Source organism: Natrix helvetica (genome assembly GCF_964273705.1).
Source record: "Natrix helvetica genome assembly, chromosome: 1".
NCBI classification, from domain to species: Eukaryota; Metazoa; Chordata; class Lepidosauria; order Squamata; family Natricidae; genus Natrix; species Natrix helvetica.
The window spans coordinates 241,144,441-241,159,921 of NC_138548.1; the positions used below are offsets into that span (position 1 = coordinate 241,144,441).

At 45.1% G+C, this 15,481-nt stretch overlaps 1 protein-coding gene across 4 annotated transcripts in view; it reads right to left on the bottom strand.

The window, feature by feature from the left end:
- The window catches only part of SLC26A11 (solute carrier family 26 member 11), a 28,031-nt gene that overhangs the window by 3,156 nt on the left and 9,394 nt on the right, over nucleotides 1-15,481 (bottom strand). For all 4 annotated transcript variants that reach the window (XM_081935747.1, XM_081935745.1, XM_081935748.1 and 1 more), the window contains 8 exons: nucleotides 14,586-14,658; nucleotides 13,677-13,727; nucleotides 13,257-13,317; nucleotides 12,487-12,542; nucleotides 11,246-11,386; nucleotides 9,730-9,857; nucleotides 8,577-8,676; nucleotides 1,127-1,260 (listed from right to left, as the gene is read on the bottom strand). In XM_081935747.1, coding sequence (XP_081791873.1) covers nucleotides 1,127-1,260; nucleotides 8,577-8,676; nucleotides 9,730-9,857; nucleotides 11,246-11,386; nucleotides 12,487-12,542; nucleotides 13,257-13,317; nucleotides 13,677-13,727; nucleotides 14,586-14,658 — 744 coding nt within the window. The remainder of the gene's footprint in view (nucleotides 1-1,126; nucleotides 1,261-8,576; nucleotides 8,677-9,729; nucleotides 9,858-11,245; nucleotides 11,387-12,486; nucleotides 12,543-13,256; nucleotides 13,318-13,676; nucleotides 13,728-14,585; nucleotides 14,659-15,481) is intronic.

Below are 15,481 nucleotides of genomic sequence, written 5' to 3' on the forward strand. Positions count from 1 at the left end.
TCTGTTCCTCTCTCTCTCTGTCTGTCTGTCTCACTCACACACACACACACACTGTGGTCACTTTGTTGAGTGTTCCAATCACATTTGAAACACTCAACAACTGGCCTGCATTTATGGTATTTTGCAGCATTCTGCAGTCATAGGACCAAAATATATGGTTAAAAGCATATATTTTGGTCCTATGACTGCAGAATGCTGCAAAATACCATAAATGCAAGCCAGTTGTTGAGTGTTTCAAATGTGATTGGAACACTCAACAAGGTGACCACAGTGTGTGTGTGTGTGAGTGAGACAGACAGACAGACAGAGAGAGGAACAGAGAGAGGGAGTGAGGGAGGGAATCAGAGAGACTGACAGACACACACACACACACACACACACACACACAGAGACAGAGAGGGGGAGGGAGGGAGAGAAAGATAGAGAGACACACACAGAGTGAGTGATTAAGTGAATGAATGAGAGACAGACACACCCACATACACAGAGTGACAGAGAGAGAGGAAGGGAGGGGAGAGAGACAGAGGGAGAGACAGAGACAGACAGACACACACACACACACACAGAGTGAGTGAGAGACAGACACACACACACAGAGTGACAGAGATGGGGGAAGGAGGAGAGAGAGACAGAGATACAGAGAGAGAGACAGACAGATAGACACCCAGAGAAAATGACAGAGGGAGACAGAGAGGGAGAGAGGGAGAGAGAGACAAAGAGCCAGAGAGAGAGAGAAAAAGAAAAAAAGAAAGTGGGAGAGAGAGATGAAAGAAAGAAAGAAAAAGAACTTATGACCACAATTGAGCCCAAAATTTTGGTTGCTAAGCAAGAGCATCGTTAAGTGAGTTTCACCACATTTTCCAAGTTAGCCATGCCCACCTGGTCACATGACTGCCAAGCCACTCCCACCAGGTCACATGGCCAACAAGCCACTCCCACAAAGGAGGCCACACCCACAGAGTAGGTTCCCAAAAAATTTGAAACCCACCACTGACTTTGTCACTAAACAATATTGTCTTTTTACAAAATAAAAATTGTCTAAGCCTTTTTAAAGTTAAATTATCCAGCTGCAATTTACATTTGCTCCCACACCCCCACCCTCCCCAACTCCCAGACACACTCCCACCTGCAAGCCAATGAAGATCAAGCAAAGTTCCCGGAGCTGGAATTCCTGCAGAAGTTCCGACAGACCCAGTACTACAGTATAGTCAATGTGGCTGATGTGGCTGCAGTCCAGGATGACATTGCGTCGCTGTGGTTCTGAAGGAAGATAATATTATGTGTGCAAAAAGAATGAAAGCCTTATGCCAGGGGTGTCCAAACTTGGGAACTTTAAGACTTGTGGACTTCAACTCCCAGAATTCCCCAGCCGGCTGGCTGGGGAATTCTGGGAGTTGAAGTCCACAAGTCTTAAAGTTCCCAAGTTTGGACACCCCTGCCTTATGCAGACCGACTCTTAGCTGAATTAACAGATTGATATTTTGATCGTCCAGATTTGAAAAAATAAAACAATGGAAGAACATTTTATAAATCTTCTAGGTTCACAATTTTTGGAAGTTTTGCATCCATCTCCCCCAAATTACATAATTTTTAATGTAAATTAAAGAACCTTTCAAAATTCAAATCATCCAGTTTTTATTATTTAATATAAAATTAGCTATCTTTAGCAGAGTTTTTCCCAATATAAGCTTGATCTGACATAGATGGTAAAAGGTAAAGGATCCCCTCACACATATGTGCTAGTTGTTCCCAACTCTAGGGGGCGGTGCTCATTTCTGTTTCAAAGCCGAAGAGCCCGCGCCGTCCGAAGACATATCCATGGTCATGTGGCCGGCATGACTAAATGTCGAAGGCGCATGGAACGCTGTTACCTTCCCACCAAAGGTGGTCCCCATTTTTCTACTTGCATTTTTACGTGCTTTCGAACTGCTAGGTCAGTGGTCGGCAAGCCGCGGCTCGCGAGCCACATGCGGCTCTTTACACCCTTTAATGCGGCTCTTCTGTGTGCCGGGCGCCCGCTCCCCTCCCTCCTCTCGGGCTTCGGAGGGAAGCTTCTGCAAAAGCCCGGGCGAGTGACAACAAGTTCCCGCCGTTACGAAGTCTCCGAGGCTGTAATTTTCTGAGCTGTGCGCGCGCGCCTGTTTTCCACGGCATGGAGCAGCGGCGAGCGATGATTCCGGAGGCCATCAGTGGGGGGGCAGGGTCCCCCCTCGCGTTCCTCATCTTCCCGGATGGCCCCCGGAATCATCGCTCGCCGTGCAGAATCTCGCCGCTGCTCTACGCCGTGGAAAACAGGCGCGCGCGCACAGCTCAGAAAATTACAGCCTCGGAGACTTCGTAACGGCGGGAACTTGTTGTCACTCGCCCGGGCTTTTGCAGAAGCTTCCCTCCGAAGCGTTCCGAGGGACGAAGGGCCAGTTGGGAAAGGGGCTTTGCTCCTGCTCCGGGCTGTAAGCTTCCCTCCGAAGTCTTGGGATGTTCTGAGGAGCCCCCCAAGGCAAAACGCCGCTGCCAGGTAGTTAAAAGTACCTCTCTGATTCTGTCAGACTCTGTCAGTCTCTCTCTGATTCCCTCCCTCACTCCCTCTCTCTGTTCCTCTCTCTGTCTGTCTGTCTGTCTGTCTCACTCACACACACACACACACTGTGGTCACCTTGTTGAGTGTTCCAATCACATTTGAAACACTCAACAACTGGCCTGCATTTATGGTATTTTGCAGCATTCTGCAGTCATAGGACCAAAATTGGTCCTATGACTGCAGAATGCTGCAAAATACCATAAATGCAGGCCAGTTGTTGAGTGTTTCAAATATGATTGGAACACTCAACAAGGTGACCACAGTGTGTGTGTGTGTGTGAGTGAGACAGACAGACAGAGAGAGGAACAGAGAGAGGGAGTGAGGGAGGGAATCAGAGAGAGACTGACAGACACACACACACACAGACAGACAGAGAGAGACAGAGAGGGGGAGGGAGGGAGAGAAAGATAGACAGACAGACAGAGAGACACACACAGAGTGAGTGATTAAGTGAATGAGTGAGAGACAGACACACCCACATACACAGAGTGACAGAGAGAGAGGAAGGGAGGGGAGAGAGACAGAGGGAGAGACAGAGACAGACACACACACACACAGAGTGAGTGAGAGACAGACACACACACACACACACAGAGTGACAGAGATGGGGGAAGGAGGAGAGAGAGACAGAGATACAGAGAGAGAGACAGACAGATAGACACCCAGAGAAAATGACAGAGGGAGACAGAGAGGGAGGGAGGGAGAGAGAGACGAAGAGCCAGAGAGAGAGAGAGAAAGAAAAAGAAAAAAAGAAAGAAAGTGGGAGAGAGAGATGAAATTAAAAACAACAACATACAAACCTGACTTACTCAAACTATCCAAGGAAATGCAAGGCCAATGTTCACATTAGTGGTTGTGACTTTGTCAGTCATTGTCAGGATGTAATTTTCTCTACATTGTAAGGCAAATTTTACGGAATTTAACGTTATCGATAAATAATATCGTTCTAAAGTTTTTGTTTTATTAGTTGTGTTATTTGTATCCTCCCGACCTATGTGGATACTTGCATGCAGAATATTCTCAATAAAAACTTATTGAAACTAAAAACAGTGTACCATCCTATGTATTTTCGGTTTTAAAAATGTGGCTCTCAAAATAAATTTCAATCGTGGTTTTGGCGAGATTTGGCTCAGTTGAAAAAAAAGGTTGCCCACCACTGTGCTAGGCTGGCAGAAGCTGGGACAAGTAACGGAACTCACTCCGTTATGCAGCGCTAGGGATTCGAACCGCCTAACTGCCGACCTTTGTGATCAACAAGCTCAGCATCTTAGCCACTGAGCCACCGCATCCCTGATGCCATAGAAGGAAGTTATAACAATTAAAACTGGAAATGAAAAGAAAAAAATACATTCAAAGACTCAAGTAATATAATTTATTGAACTAATATCAATAAATGTATAGAAATGTAAGTTGACCAATATGGACTAAATTATAAAATCACATAGGCTCATCTTTGCCTCCACAATGCGCTAGATTCCAACTCTCAGGAGTCATACCACCAATTCAAGCTGCTTAGCAATCCAAAAAGTAGAAGTATGATTCTTTGAGGGCATGAAGCTGTGAAAACTTACAATTTGGATCTGTATAGAGACACAGATTCAATTCCCTCCACAGCCATCACTGGTATAGAGCAGGCCACACATCTTAGTCTAATCTACTCACATTGCAGTTCCAAGAAAAATTGGAAAGAGCAAAAGACTAAGAACCTTGTATATTATTATAGAAATATCAGTCTCCGTGCTTCGTGTTTGTTGGGTTGTGTTTTTGACAAGAACCTTGAGCGAACCAAGTGCCAAGGGACAAAAGCAATTAGCTACTGAAAACCAAGAGCTAAGCACAATAACATCCATACATAAACAGGACACTGTACACAGCTTACAAATCTTCTGTAAATCACCATGAGGTCCTGATTTATCGTTATCAGAATTTGGTGTGTTTCTGGAAAAAATGATAAAACAAAATTGCAAGAGAGAGTGTGCTGGTCTCTTCCTAAATAGAAAAGGAGGGAGGAGAAAACTCAAAATCATCCAGTTTTCTCTTTTGGTAATCAGGTTGATAGTTGGGGGAGCTACATAGGTTCCTGGATCAGGCTGCCACCACATGTATTATGGCTTTCCCCGCCTTTCCTGGTACTTTGGAACTATAATCCTCCTTAATGGCAGCATACTTGGTTGAACTGACTGTCTACGACCTGTGGGAGGTCCAAGACATTTCAGAGTGCACTTTGGGAGAAGACAGACTGTTTCATAAAAGGCCATGATGGGGAAGAGGACATCCTCCCACAGCATTCCTCGCAGGCCATATATCCTACTTTTTCTAGCACTTGGACATTTAGGAAGACCATTGAAAGAGGCAGGAATAAGTTGCTGCAACTTTCTTCCTCAGGCCACTTCCATCTCTTGGTAAATGTGGGGCAGATGAGCGTTCTCACATTGCCCAGCACCACCACCACCAACACATCATCCTGTCCTTCAAAGAAAAGAAATCAGAAAACAAGAACGCAAGAAAGAGATCAGTCAAGGAGCTAGCATACATACAAGGTCTTTGCAAGAGAATCTGGCCAGGCGATGTGCTTTTCTCACCAATGAAGGACGTGGTTCATTTTATTAGTTATGGGGGATTTTAACCTGCCATCGATGGGAGAAGCATCAGAGGGGGTTCGGGAGTTCATGGCTTCCACGACAGCCATGGACCTGACTCAATTGATTCAGGGCCCGACACACGAGGGAGGTCACACCCTGGACCTCGTTTTTGTCTCTGGCCAGTGGTTGAGTGATCTGGGAGGAGGGGATTTAACCATCACTCCCCTGTCATGGTCAGATCACTCACTCCTTCGTCTTGACTTCCCTGGTGCTACCTCCCGCTGCGGGGAGGCGGAACCGGAAAGCATTAGATGGTTCCGCCCCAGGCGCCTGATGGAACCGGATAGGTTCCAGATGGAGCTTGGGCCACCACCTGTAACCCTGACCCGCCCCCGGGTAGAGGACCTGGTGGTCGTGTGGAATACTGCGACTACCGGGGCCTTGAACTGGGTGGCGCCTTTGCGGCCTCTCCGGCGGCAACGATCCACCCTGGCCCCTTGGTTTACCGAGGAGCTAAGGGTGATGAAATGCCGCAAGAGACGCCTAGAGAGTCGTTGGAGATCCTCCCGTTCCGAATTTGATCGAACACAGGCACGAGCCCACTTAAGGACGTACCTTGTGGCATTGAGAGTGGCCAAACGCCAATACTGTGCCACTCTCATTGCATCCGCAGAGAACCGCCCTGCTGCCCTGTTTCGGGTGTCCCGCTCCCTCTTGTTTCAGAGGCCGCGGGAGGCCCCTCTACAGGGCAGAGCAGAGGAATTTGGGAAATATCTGCAGGATAAAATCTCTCAAATCCGGAGGGATTGGGTCCCTGTCAGTGGTTCTACGGAGACGTCCGTGGCGAGTCTTGAGGATTCGACCTGGGAGGAGTTTGACTTGGTTGCCATCGAGGATTTGGACAGAATGCGTGGACGACTGCGACCCACCACATGTTTATTGGACCCGTGCCCCTCCTGGCTTGTACTGGCATCCTGGGAGGTTACACGAGACTGGCTCCTGGGCCTAGTGAACGCTTCGTTGAGCGAGGGGTCTCTCCCGGCCGCCTTGAAAGAGGCGGTGGTGAGACCCTTGCTCAAGAAGCCTTCCCTGGACCCTTTGGAGCTGGCCAATTATCGTCCTGTCTCCAACCTTCCCTTTCTGGCGAAGGTTGTAGAGAGTGTGGTGGCTTACCAGTTTCCACGACATCTGGAGGAAAATGATTATCTAGACCCGCGCCAGTCCGGCTTCCGCCCCAGTCACAGCACGGAGACGGCCTTGGTCGCGTTGGTGGATGATCTCTGGAGGGCCAGAGATAGAGGTTGCTCCTCTATCCTGGTCCTATTAGACCTCTCGGCGGCTTTTGATACCATCGACCATGGTATCCTGCTGCGCCGGCTGGAGGGGTTAGGGGTCCGGGGCACCATTCTGCGGTGGTTCGGCTCCTACCTTTCTGGCCGGACACAGCGTGTGTTGGCAGGGGAGGAGAGGTCGACCCTACGCCCCCTTACTTGTGGGGTGCCACAGGGGTCGGTCCTCTCGCCACTCCTGTTCAACACATATATGAAGCCGCTGGGTGAGATCATCCGTAGTTTCGGGGTGGGATATCATCTGTACGCTGATGATACTCAGCTGTACTTTTCCACCCCGAACCACCCCAACGAGGCCGTCGAAGTGATGTCCCGGTGTGTGGAAGCCGTACGGGTCTGAATGGATGACAACCGACTCAAACTCAACCCCTCCAAGACTGAGTGGCTGTGGGTACCGGCTCCCCGGTTCAGCCAATTAATTCCATCATTGGCCATCGGGGGCATTCAACTCGCCCCCATGGAGCGGGCGCGCAATTTGGGCGTCCTCCTGGATGCCCGGCTGTCCATGGATGACCATGTGACAGCCGTGGCAAGGGGGGCGTTCCACCAGGTTCGCCTGGTGCGCCAATTGCGCCCCCTACTGGACCGGGACGCCTTATGCATGGTCACTCATGCGCTGGTGACGTCTCGCTTGGACTACTGTAACGCTCTCTACATGGGGCTTCCCTTGAAATGCACCCGGAGGCTACAGTTGGTCCAGAACGCAGCCGCGCGGGTAATTATGGGGAGTACTAGGTACTCCCATGTGACACCGTTCCTGCGCGAGCTGCACTGGCTTCCTGTGGTCTATCGGGTGCGTTTCAAGGTTTTGATAACGATCTTCAAAGCGCTCCATGGCTCAGGACCTAGTTACCTGCGGGATCGTATTCTGCCCCATACATCCCTGCGACCAATCCGCTCGCACAGAGAGGGTCTCCTCCAGGTGCCGTCCACCAGGCAGTGCCGGGGGGCGGCGCCTAGGAGTAGAGCCTTCTCTGTGGCGGGCCCAGCCCTGTGGAATGACCTCCCCCAGATATTAGGAATACCTCTGACCTCCGCTCCTTTCGTGTAAAGCTCAAGACCCACCTATTTCAAGTTGCTGGCCTGGCTCAACTCTGATCCAATCATATCGCTCCTGACGGGTTTTTTATTTATTAATTTACTTAGGGGTTTTTAAACATTGTGTTTTTACTTGTTTTTATTTACCAGTTCGCCTCCTCCTAGTATATGTTTTGTATATGTCTTGGTATATGTTTTTGGTATATGTATGTTTGTCTATATATTTATTTCCTATGTTTTGTTGTACGCCGCCCCGAGTCCTTCGGGAGAGGGTGCGGCTAAGAAATAAATATTTTTTTATTATTATTATTATTATTATTAAGATTAAAATCTTTATTCTACTATGTATGTTTGTTCAAATATCTATTCTGAAGTTCCATCTGTTCAGCTCAAGAACTGTTAACTGGAAACCCTTCTCATTTGGTCCTAATATCTATAACTAGCCTGTAGTTATGTTCTTTTTAGGATCTTTGGCCTGCCACACTTTCTTATAATTTTCTATGTGTTTCATTAGTGTAGTAGTTGGGAGGGGGGAATAGAAAGAAGTAGGATTTGTGGAATGTATTGTTGACATTCTTTTATAGAAGCCAAGGTCATCTTTTGTCTCTGCACCTCGACACCTGACTGGAAGCAGAGGGGTGTAGATGCCAGCATGGAAGATGATGATTGGAACATGTGTTGGATTATGGGGTGTGGGGATAGATCATGAACTTTCAACTGTGTGGAATTCCAGGAAGAACATTAGAGTTGGAATTCCATAAATGTACTAACTTGCCTGCATGAATAAATTGGACCTTTAAGGATAACTTTGCCTTGGACAATGATTTAATTCTGCATGGTATTTAGAACGCCTGACATACGTATTATGGTCATTTCCTCAAAAGGCATACTGATATACTGAAACATTCTTGAAATCTTATGTACTCTCTGTTGAAAGAAATGGAGGTAACCTCATAGAGCAATTATTTTTTCCAGAAGCACTCAAGAAGCACTCAACTTCATTTCAGGAAGTTTGCACACACAATTTACCTGATAGAGCTTGCTTGTGTACAGTATCCCGGAGGAAATCAATTGCAGGGAATTGAAGGCCATTCTCGGGCTTTACGATTATTGTCTTGTCCCTCACAACCTGGAGAAAAAGGTGGAAGAAGATATCATGACAAGGAATCCAAAGGGAGTTGAGTAAGTTCAGAGTCATCACAATGTTACTTGATGTACCAGTACTTATGAAATCATTTATTGTCTCAATGGTTAAATAGTATCTCTTAGAGAAAAAGTCTCAGTAGAATTGAAAATTGAACAGGAATAAAGAGATACAAATTTATACATATTCCTGTTATATATAAATGCTGACATTATTATCTAATAACATTGCCTAAGTCAGTGATGGCGAACCTTTTTTGGCTCGCGTGCCACAAGTGGGGGGAGTGCAGGGGGGTCGTGTGCAGGCGTGCCGCACCCATAATGCGATGCGCGATCCCCCCCAGTACGCATGCGCGCACAACGCGCGACACCCCCCCCATTTTTACAGGCTTTTTTCGCCCTCCCCAGGCTCCAGAGGCTTTATAGGAGCCTGGGGTGGGTGAAAAGAGCTTCCCCACCTCCCAGAGGCCCTCCAGAGGCTTCAGGGACCGTCCGGAGGCTTCCCTGAAGTCTTCGGAACGCTTAAAACCACCCTCCGAGCAAACCGGAAGTCACTTCCGGTTTGCTCGGAGGGTCGTTTTAAGTGCTCCGAAGGCGTCAGAGAAGTCACTTCCAGTTTGCTGGGAGGCTTGTTTTAAGCATTCCAAAGGCTTCAGGGAAGCCTCCAGACGGTCCCTGAAGCCTCCGGAGGGTGGGGGAGGCTCTTTTCACCCTCCCCAGGCTCCTATAAAGCCTCTGGAGCCTGGGGAGGGCGAAAAATGGCTTTTAAAAAGGTGAACTCAGCTGACAGGGCAGCACCTCGCGTGTCCTGACAAATGGCTCCGCGTGCCACTTGTGGCACGTGTGCCATAGGTTCGCCATCACTGGCCTAAGTGAATCATTACCTGTTTCCCCCTAAGTAGATCCCAATCAATCAGAGCAGATAGAAACAAAACAGAATTTTTTTACAATCAGTTATGTATGGCTACCAATATTGTTTTCTGGCCCAAGGAAATAGCCTTCTCCAGACTCTGTGTGACTCAGTGAATTAAAAATTAACCTTTATCCGAGGCCTGGCGAGGGGGTAGAGCAGGAGGATTCCGGAAACCATCACCCCTGCTATGATTCCATATTGCACTTCCCAGAAACAAACAAAGAACGTAACACAAAGAGGCACCAGATCTAGCCCTGTGAAAAAAGAACAGAGAATTAAATCAAGGACATGTCCACCCCATCAGCAAAAGTGGACAAAACAAGCATGCAATTCCAAAGAAAACTAGCTCTAGGCTTATGTACCGATGTTTAAAGAGTGTAGACATAAGTTGTGCAAGAAAGTGATTTTAACTAAAGCTCAAAAGACAACTTGTACATAACTCACTGGTTCCCACTTTATCTTTTCTAAGCTCAACATTAGACAAGGAAATGTAAATTAGCAGGAAGACTGCACAGCCCACAACTGCTGGCAGAGGTAGGAAATTAATGTTGACAAAGTGACCAAAAATGATCTGATGTTGTCTTTGCAATGGTCTGGGGACAGGATAAGGATATTTTTAAAAAAGAATATCATGCTTTCCTGTTTTTAAGAAACAGTGTGCTGTCCCTTGCATCAGGACAAACAAGAAGTTTACAATTCAAACCAGTTCTAGATCTAACTTAAATACTCTAGGTCACTGGCTATAACCCAAAGCTGCAAGGTCTTATGACCCATCAGATCCTTCACCCCCATCTAATATATGTGCTCTTAGAAAAGACTGGACTCCATGGCCTTCCACGATGCAGTTCCAAGAGCCTCAGTCTGCATCCTAAAATGTTTAAGTGTCTGTATTGCCAAAGCCCTAAGTCAACTCCTTCTTTCCTCTTTGGACTATACAACACACCTTTTTCCCACAAAAAAAGAGGGTGAAAATCTGGGTGCGTCTTATAAACTGAATACAGCATTTTTGGCCTCCCCAAACCCCGCCTCCTTTACAAAAATGGACGTGCAGAGGGTTTGGGAGGCCTGCAAAGTACTCCTGGGGGTTGGGGAGGGCAAACATGAGTGGAAAATGGGCTGTTTTTTGCTCGCTTTTGCTCCCCCACTTCAGCCACCAGGAGCACTCTACAAGCCTCCTAAAAGCTATGCATGCCCTGTGTTTTGGCAAAGAACGGGCCATTTTTTGCTCGTTCTTCCCCCCCCCCCCCCCCGCAACAGCACTCTACAAGCCTCCTAAAAGCTAGGCATGCCCTGTTTTTGACAAAAAATGATGTGTGTAGAGGGTTTGGGAGGCCAGCAGAGGCCAGCAAAAACTTTTTTAAAAAAGTACCTCTTCAAAATCTTGGTGCGTTTTATACTCTGGTGTGTCTTATACTCCGAAAAATACGGTAATCCAATTCAGAAAGTCAATACCAAGTCAGCACTAAGAAGAGCCACAGAGAAGGAGGAAGTTTCCATTCTGCTTCTCCCACTCCTTTTCCCAAATCACTTTGGGAATATCCTTCAGGTTTGAATTCTAACCATCTTCAGTGTCTATAGGGAAGTATTAAATATTTTCTAACTGACCATATTTGGGAAGAACAAAAGATATCCATGCTCATACTTTTAACCTGCCATAATGTGCAGAAGATCCTGGCATCGAACATTGGAGCCACAGCACAGATGATGACTGCTGCCAGTGCTGCCTTGGGAATGTAGTAAAAAAGAGACGTAAGGTACGCTAGGGATAAGAGTACTAAGGCCCCTATAAAAGAAAAGAGACATCCATATTATGAGATAAAATGCAAAGTTCACAATAAGCTCCAACTAAGTTGGGTGGCAGAGCAGGGTCGGACGCATTACTATGCCACAGGCTTTCCATGAAGTGAAGTGATAAGAACAACTAAGAGTCAGAAGTGAACTTGTGGCAGCCATCCAGAAACTGGTGAAAAACCATACTATTCCAAGTGACTTGGGAGATGAACATCACTGCCATATTAACAATCTTGGTTTATTTAATTTAGTTTGCCTGCTGTTACTGCTTTGGGTGGGTTACTTTGGGGCTTACCGCAGGTGTTTGAATTCTTACTGTGTGCTTTCTATACTCGTAAACTGCTGAGAAACTTGAAACATTTGGTGGCATATAAATTCAATCAGTGAATCCCAAATGCTTGCAACTTATTATGAGACTTGACATTATGTTCCATAAACTAAAATAGCTACATGTGTTCACGGGCTCACCAATGCAAGACTATATCTATTAAGTCCCAGCAACAGTGTGAACGTGTTAAGAACATCCAGCATAAATGAGTAACTATCACCGTAATTACTTGTACTTAGATTTCTTTTTCTGTTGAATTATTATCCATTCGCTTGAAAACCGTGTGTGTGTGTTTGCTTTTTCCTCCAGGCATCTAATGAAGCAGACCATGAACCAGGAAAATCTTGCCTTAATGAATATATTAGCCTTTAAGATGTTTCCCTGTTGTGTATCAAGGATCTATATTTGTACATAACATTTGATGTCCCAAAGGTGCTTTTTCAAGAGGCAACTAGACTTTCTGGGTTTTTCTTTGAAGAACTTTCATTTCTCATCCAAGAAAATTCAAAGAAAAACCAGAAAGTCCAGTTGCCTCTTGAAAAAGCACCTTTGGGACAACCATGACTTGGTGATGGAGACTCTCCATAGACATAACATTTGATGCATTTTAGCTGGAGTATTTACGTGTCTTCAGGGGCTCTTTGGACAGGCTTACTAAAAGAAGGAGAGCTACAGAAGTAACATTTCTCTTGGCACATTTGCCATTTATAATCTTCTGCTTCCAATTTATTCTCCTCCAACAAAGGCATTATTCTTTTTCCTACCTGTGATTAGTCCTCCAGCAGGAGTGCATACACCAGTCTGAGCATTCACTGCCGTCCTGCAAAGTGAACAATGCCATTATAAGCAAAAGGATTAACCTTGTTTTAAGCCTAGAAATATCAAAGGCATGAAACCTATTGCCCTTTCCACAAGGTTGGCTATGTTTCCCATATTTTTCTCCTCACATTCTTCAATGATCAGTTTGGATGTTATGATTAAGACTAAATTAAGTGGAAGAGGCTAAAGAAAAAAAAAGCAACTTTTTAAAAATCAAAAATGAAGAGGTTCTAATTAAAACGTGCCTTTCATTTTGCTGTGTCCACAACCACATTCCTCCACTGCTTCACGTATATATTTCTCCTTTATATTACACAAGGTTGTGATTTTTGGCCAAAAAACAAAAAATCCTCAGTGTCAATAATCAGCCAAACAGAGTAAGATCACACCCCCAGACTGTGAACAGGTATGGAAAAATGTTTTCAGTCCAAAGTGCAACTCCAAGACAAGACAATTTTTGCGTGGTAAATCATCCTTCCTCTTGTTCCTTAAAAAAAAAAAAGATATAGGAAGCTTCCCAAATTGGCCTCAAGCACCACCTTTTTCTCACCTTGTTAATTAACTCACAACCATTTTTTAACATTAAAATGTATACCCAGCTTCAGCTGGGTTCCTCGAATGGATATGCCTATCTGAATAATAAGGAAAAAATAACTTTATAATAAAATGCAGCAGATGGGGGGGGGGGGTGGAGAAAAGGAAGTGTTTTCCTCACCGGCCAAAACTTCCTGTGACTGGATAGGATGAGACAAAAGATCCCAGCAGGTTGGTAAACCCTAGAGTGTATCAGGAAAGAAAAGCAGGAACAGAATCAGGGAGATTGCAAGACGCTGTCTTCTCTCCTGGGCTCTTAGAGGGCTTAGGATCACTCTCCCCAATTCCCCCAGATTTCCTACATTGAGCATGGATTAGTCCACAACATGCCTTCTAACTCTGTGGACCCAAAATTCTAAAGCTGTGGTTTTACCAATGAAGTTCCAAAGATTCTTTCTGCTTACCCCCTAATTAGAATAACTGCAACTGAGAACTACATTTCCCAGAATCCCCCCCCCACTCCTTCCTGCTTCATTCCCACTTGGCTTAGCTTCTCCTCATCCAGTCAAATGCAACCAAGCCATTTGTGCAAAATCCTTACCCATGGCTAGCAGCTCCTGGTTGGAATCAATCTGGTAGTTATTTTGAGAGGCTAGTAAGAAAAAAAAAGAGGCAACGTTACATACAGATCTGACAGAGAATAATTTATTACAACATTTTCCACAGAAAAGAAGTTTGCAAGGTACTATAGGCAAGGATAAGTGAAGCTAATACAAATACCATAATGCGGAGTAGATGATCCTAGAAAACTTCCCTAAAGCAGTATAACTGATATAACTACCCATCATCCTAACTAAGCTAGTTAGGGACTTTGAAATTTACACTGCAGAGTAATATGGACTAAAAAAAATCACTCACAGTTCCAGGTATTCAGTTTCTTTACCTAATCCTTCCACTGACAGTTTCTATCCCTTCAAAGCAGGAAGAGACAAGAAAACAGCTACCTCTTACACTGAATTACTATTAGTCTAAGAAATTTTTCATGTTTTAGTCCAAGGGTATATTGTCAGTTTCCTTCTGATGTTGCTGACATGTCCAAGCTATGTCATCTCAGTCTATGCTAGCAGGGATTGGAAGCTATCATTCCCCAATATAAGGAGAGCCACAAATGCACCATTTCTGCTCTTAACTATAGTTTCAACACACACACACACATCCCTGTGATTTTGTTATATTGTGACATTACTTATTTATTTACATTATTTAAAACATTTATATAGCCATCCATCTTATAACCAAGTCTGAGTAGGGCCCGTCAACCATATTCCATTTCCAGCTAATGTGATTTATTCAATAATCCACTGTGAAACAGACTATGCCTTACTGTGATTTGTGATCTTCAAATAGCAGTAAAACTTCATTTCAGGTGTCAGGTGTGCATGGAAGTATAGTCCTGCCTTCCTTCCCTCCCTCCCTGCACCTCAAGGCGCAAACAAGATAATGATCTTACCAAATGCTTTGGCAATAGCAACTGTCTCCAGCAGTCCCATGAGAGGCACCACCGCCAAGCCAGGTCCAATGGCCTGCAGGGATGCAAGAGGGAAGCTGTATTTCACTGCAATTTTGATCAAGAAGAGGGAACTACGGCCACAAAAGGAATGTCCAATACCAATGGAGGAAATGTAACAGAGATAGAGTAAATCCTAGAGCTGTGCAGAGATATGGATTCAAAAGACATTATGTGATTGGGAAAGAATATCTTAAATCAAACATGTCTTTTTTCAAGATGGTGCATCAAATGTGGAGGGCAACCACCCTAGACCAGGAGAAAGCGTGGTTTTTAAGGTGCTCCTAAGAGGTCCTATCTGTGCACTCCCCATACAAGCTGGATACATTTTGGGCTTTGAACCCAGTTCTTTCCACAACCCTAAGAAGAAATCCATTTCAGTATCTTATCATTAATCAAATTACACAAATACAATGGAAGAGAATATATGAAGTTCAGGGTTGAATTGTGGAGTCCCTGCTGCTCTCTAATTGTTTCCTTGCAGACATTTCATAACCCAATGAGGTAACATCATCAATGCTATTAAGTATGGGGCTTGTTCTCTTTTTATACACAGTAGCTTACCCTGCTGGTGTTCTGGAAACGTTATCACTAAACCAAACTGGCTCTCAGATTAACCAATAATTTGTGCTTTAAGCAAACTAGCATAAGTAGCACATCACATACACATAAACTGCAGAAAATATGTACCTTATTGAAAATATTTCTATGCATCCTTCAAATAAATTCTTCCATATTATACCTTATATAAGTCTGGAGTTCTACTGAAGAGTAGAAACCTTACTTTTCCTGTAAAATTATGACATTCTCCATTCTAACAAGTTCCATCAGTACAAAAG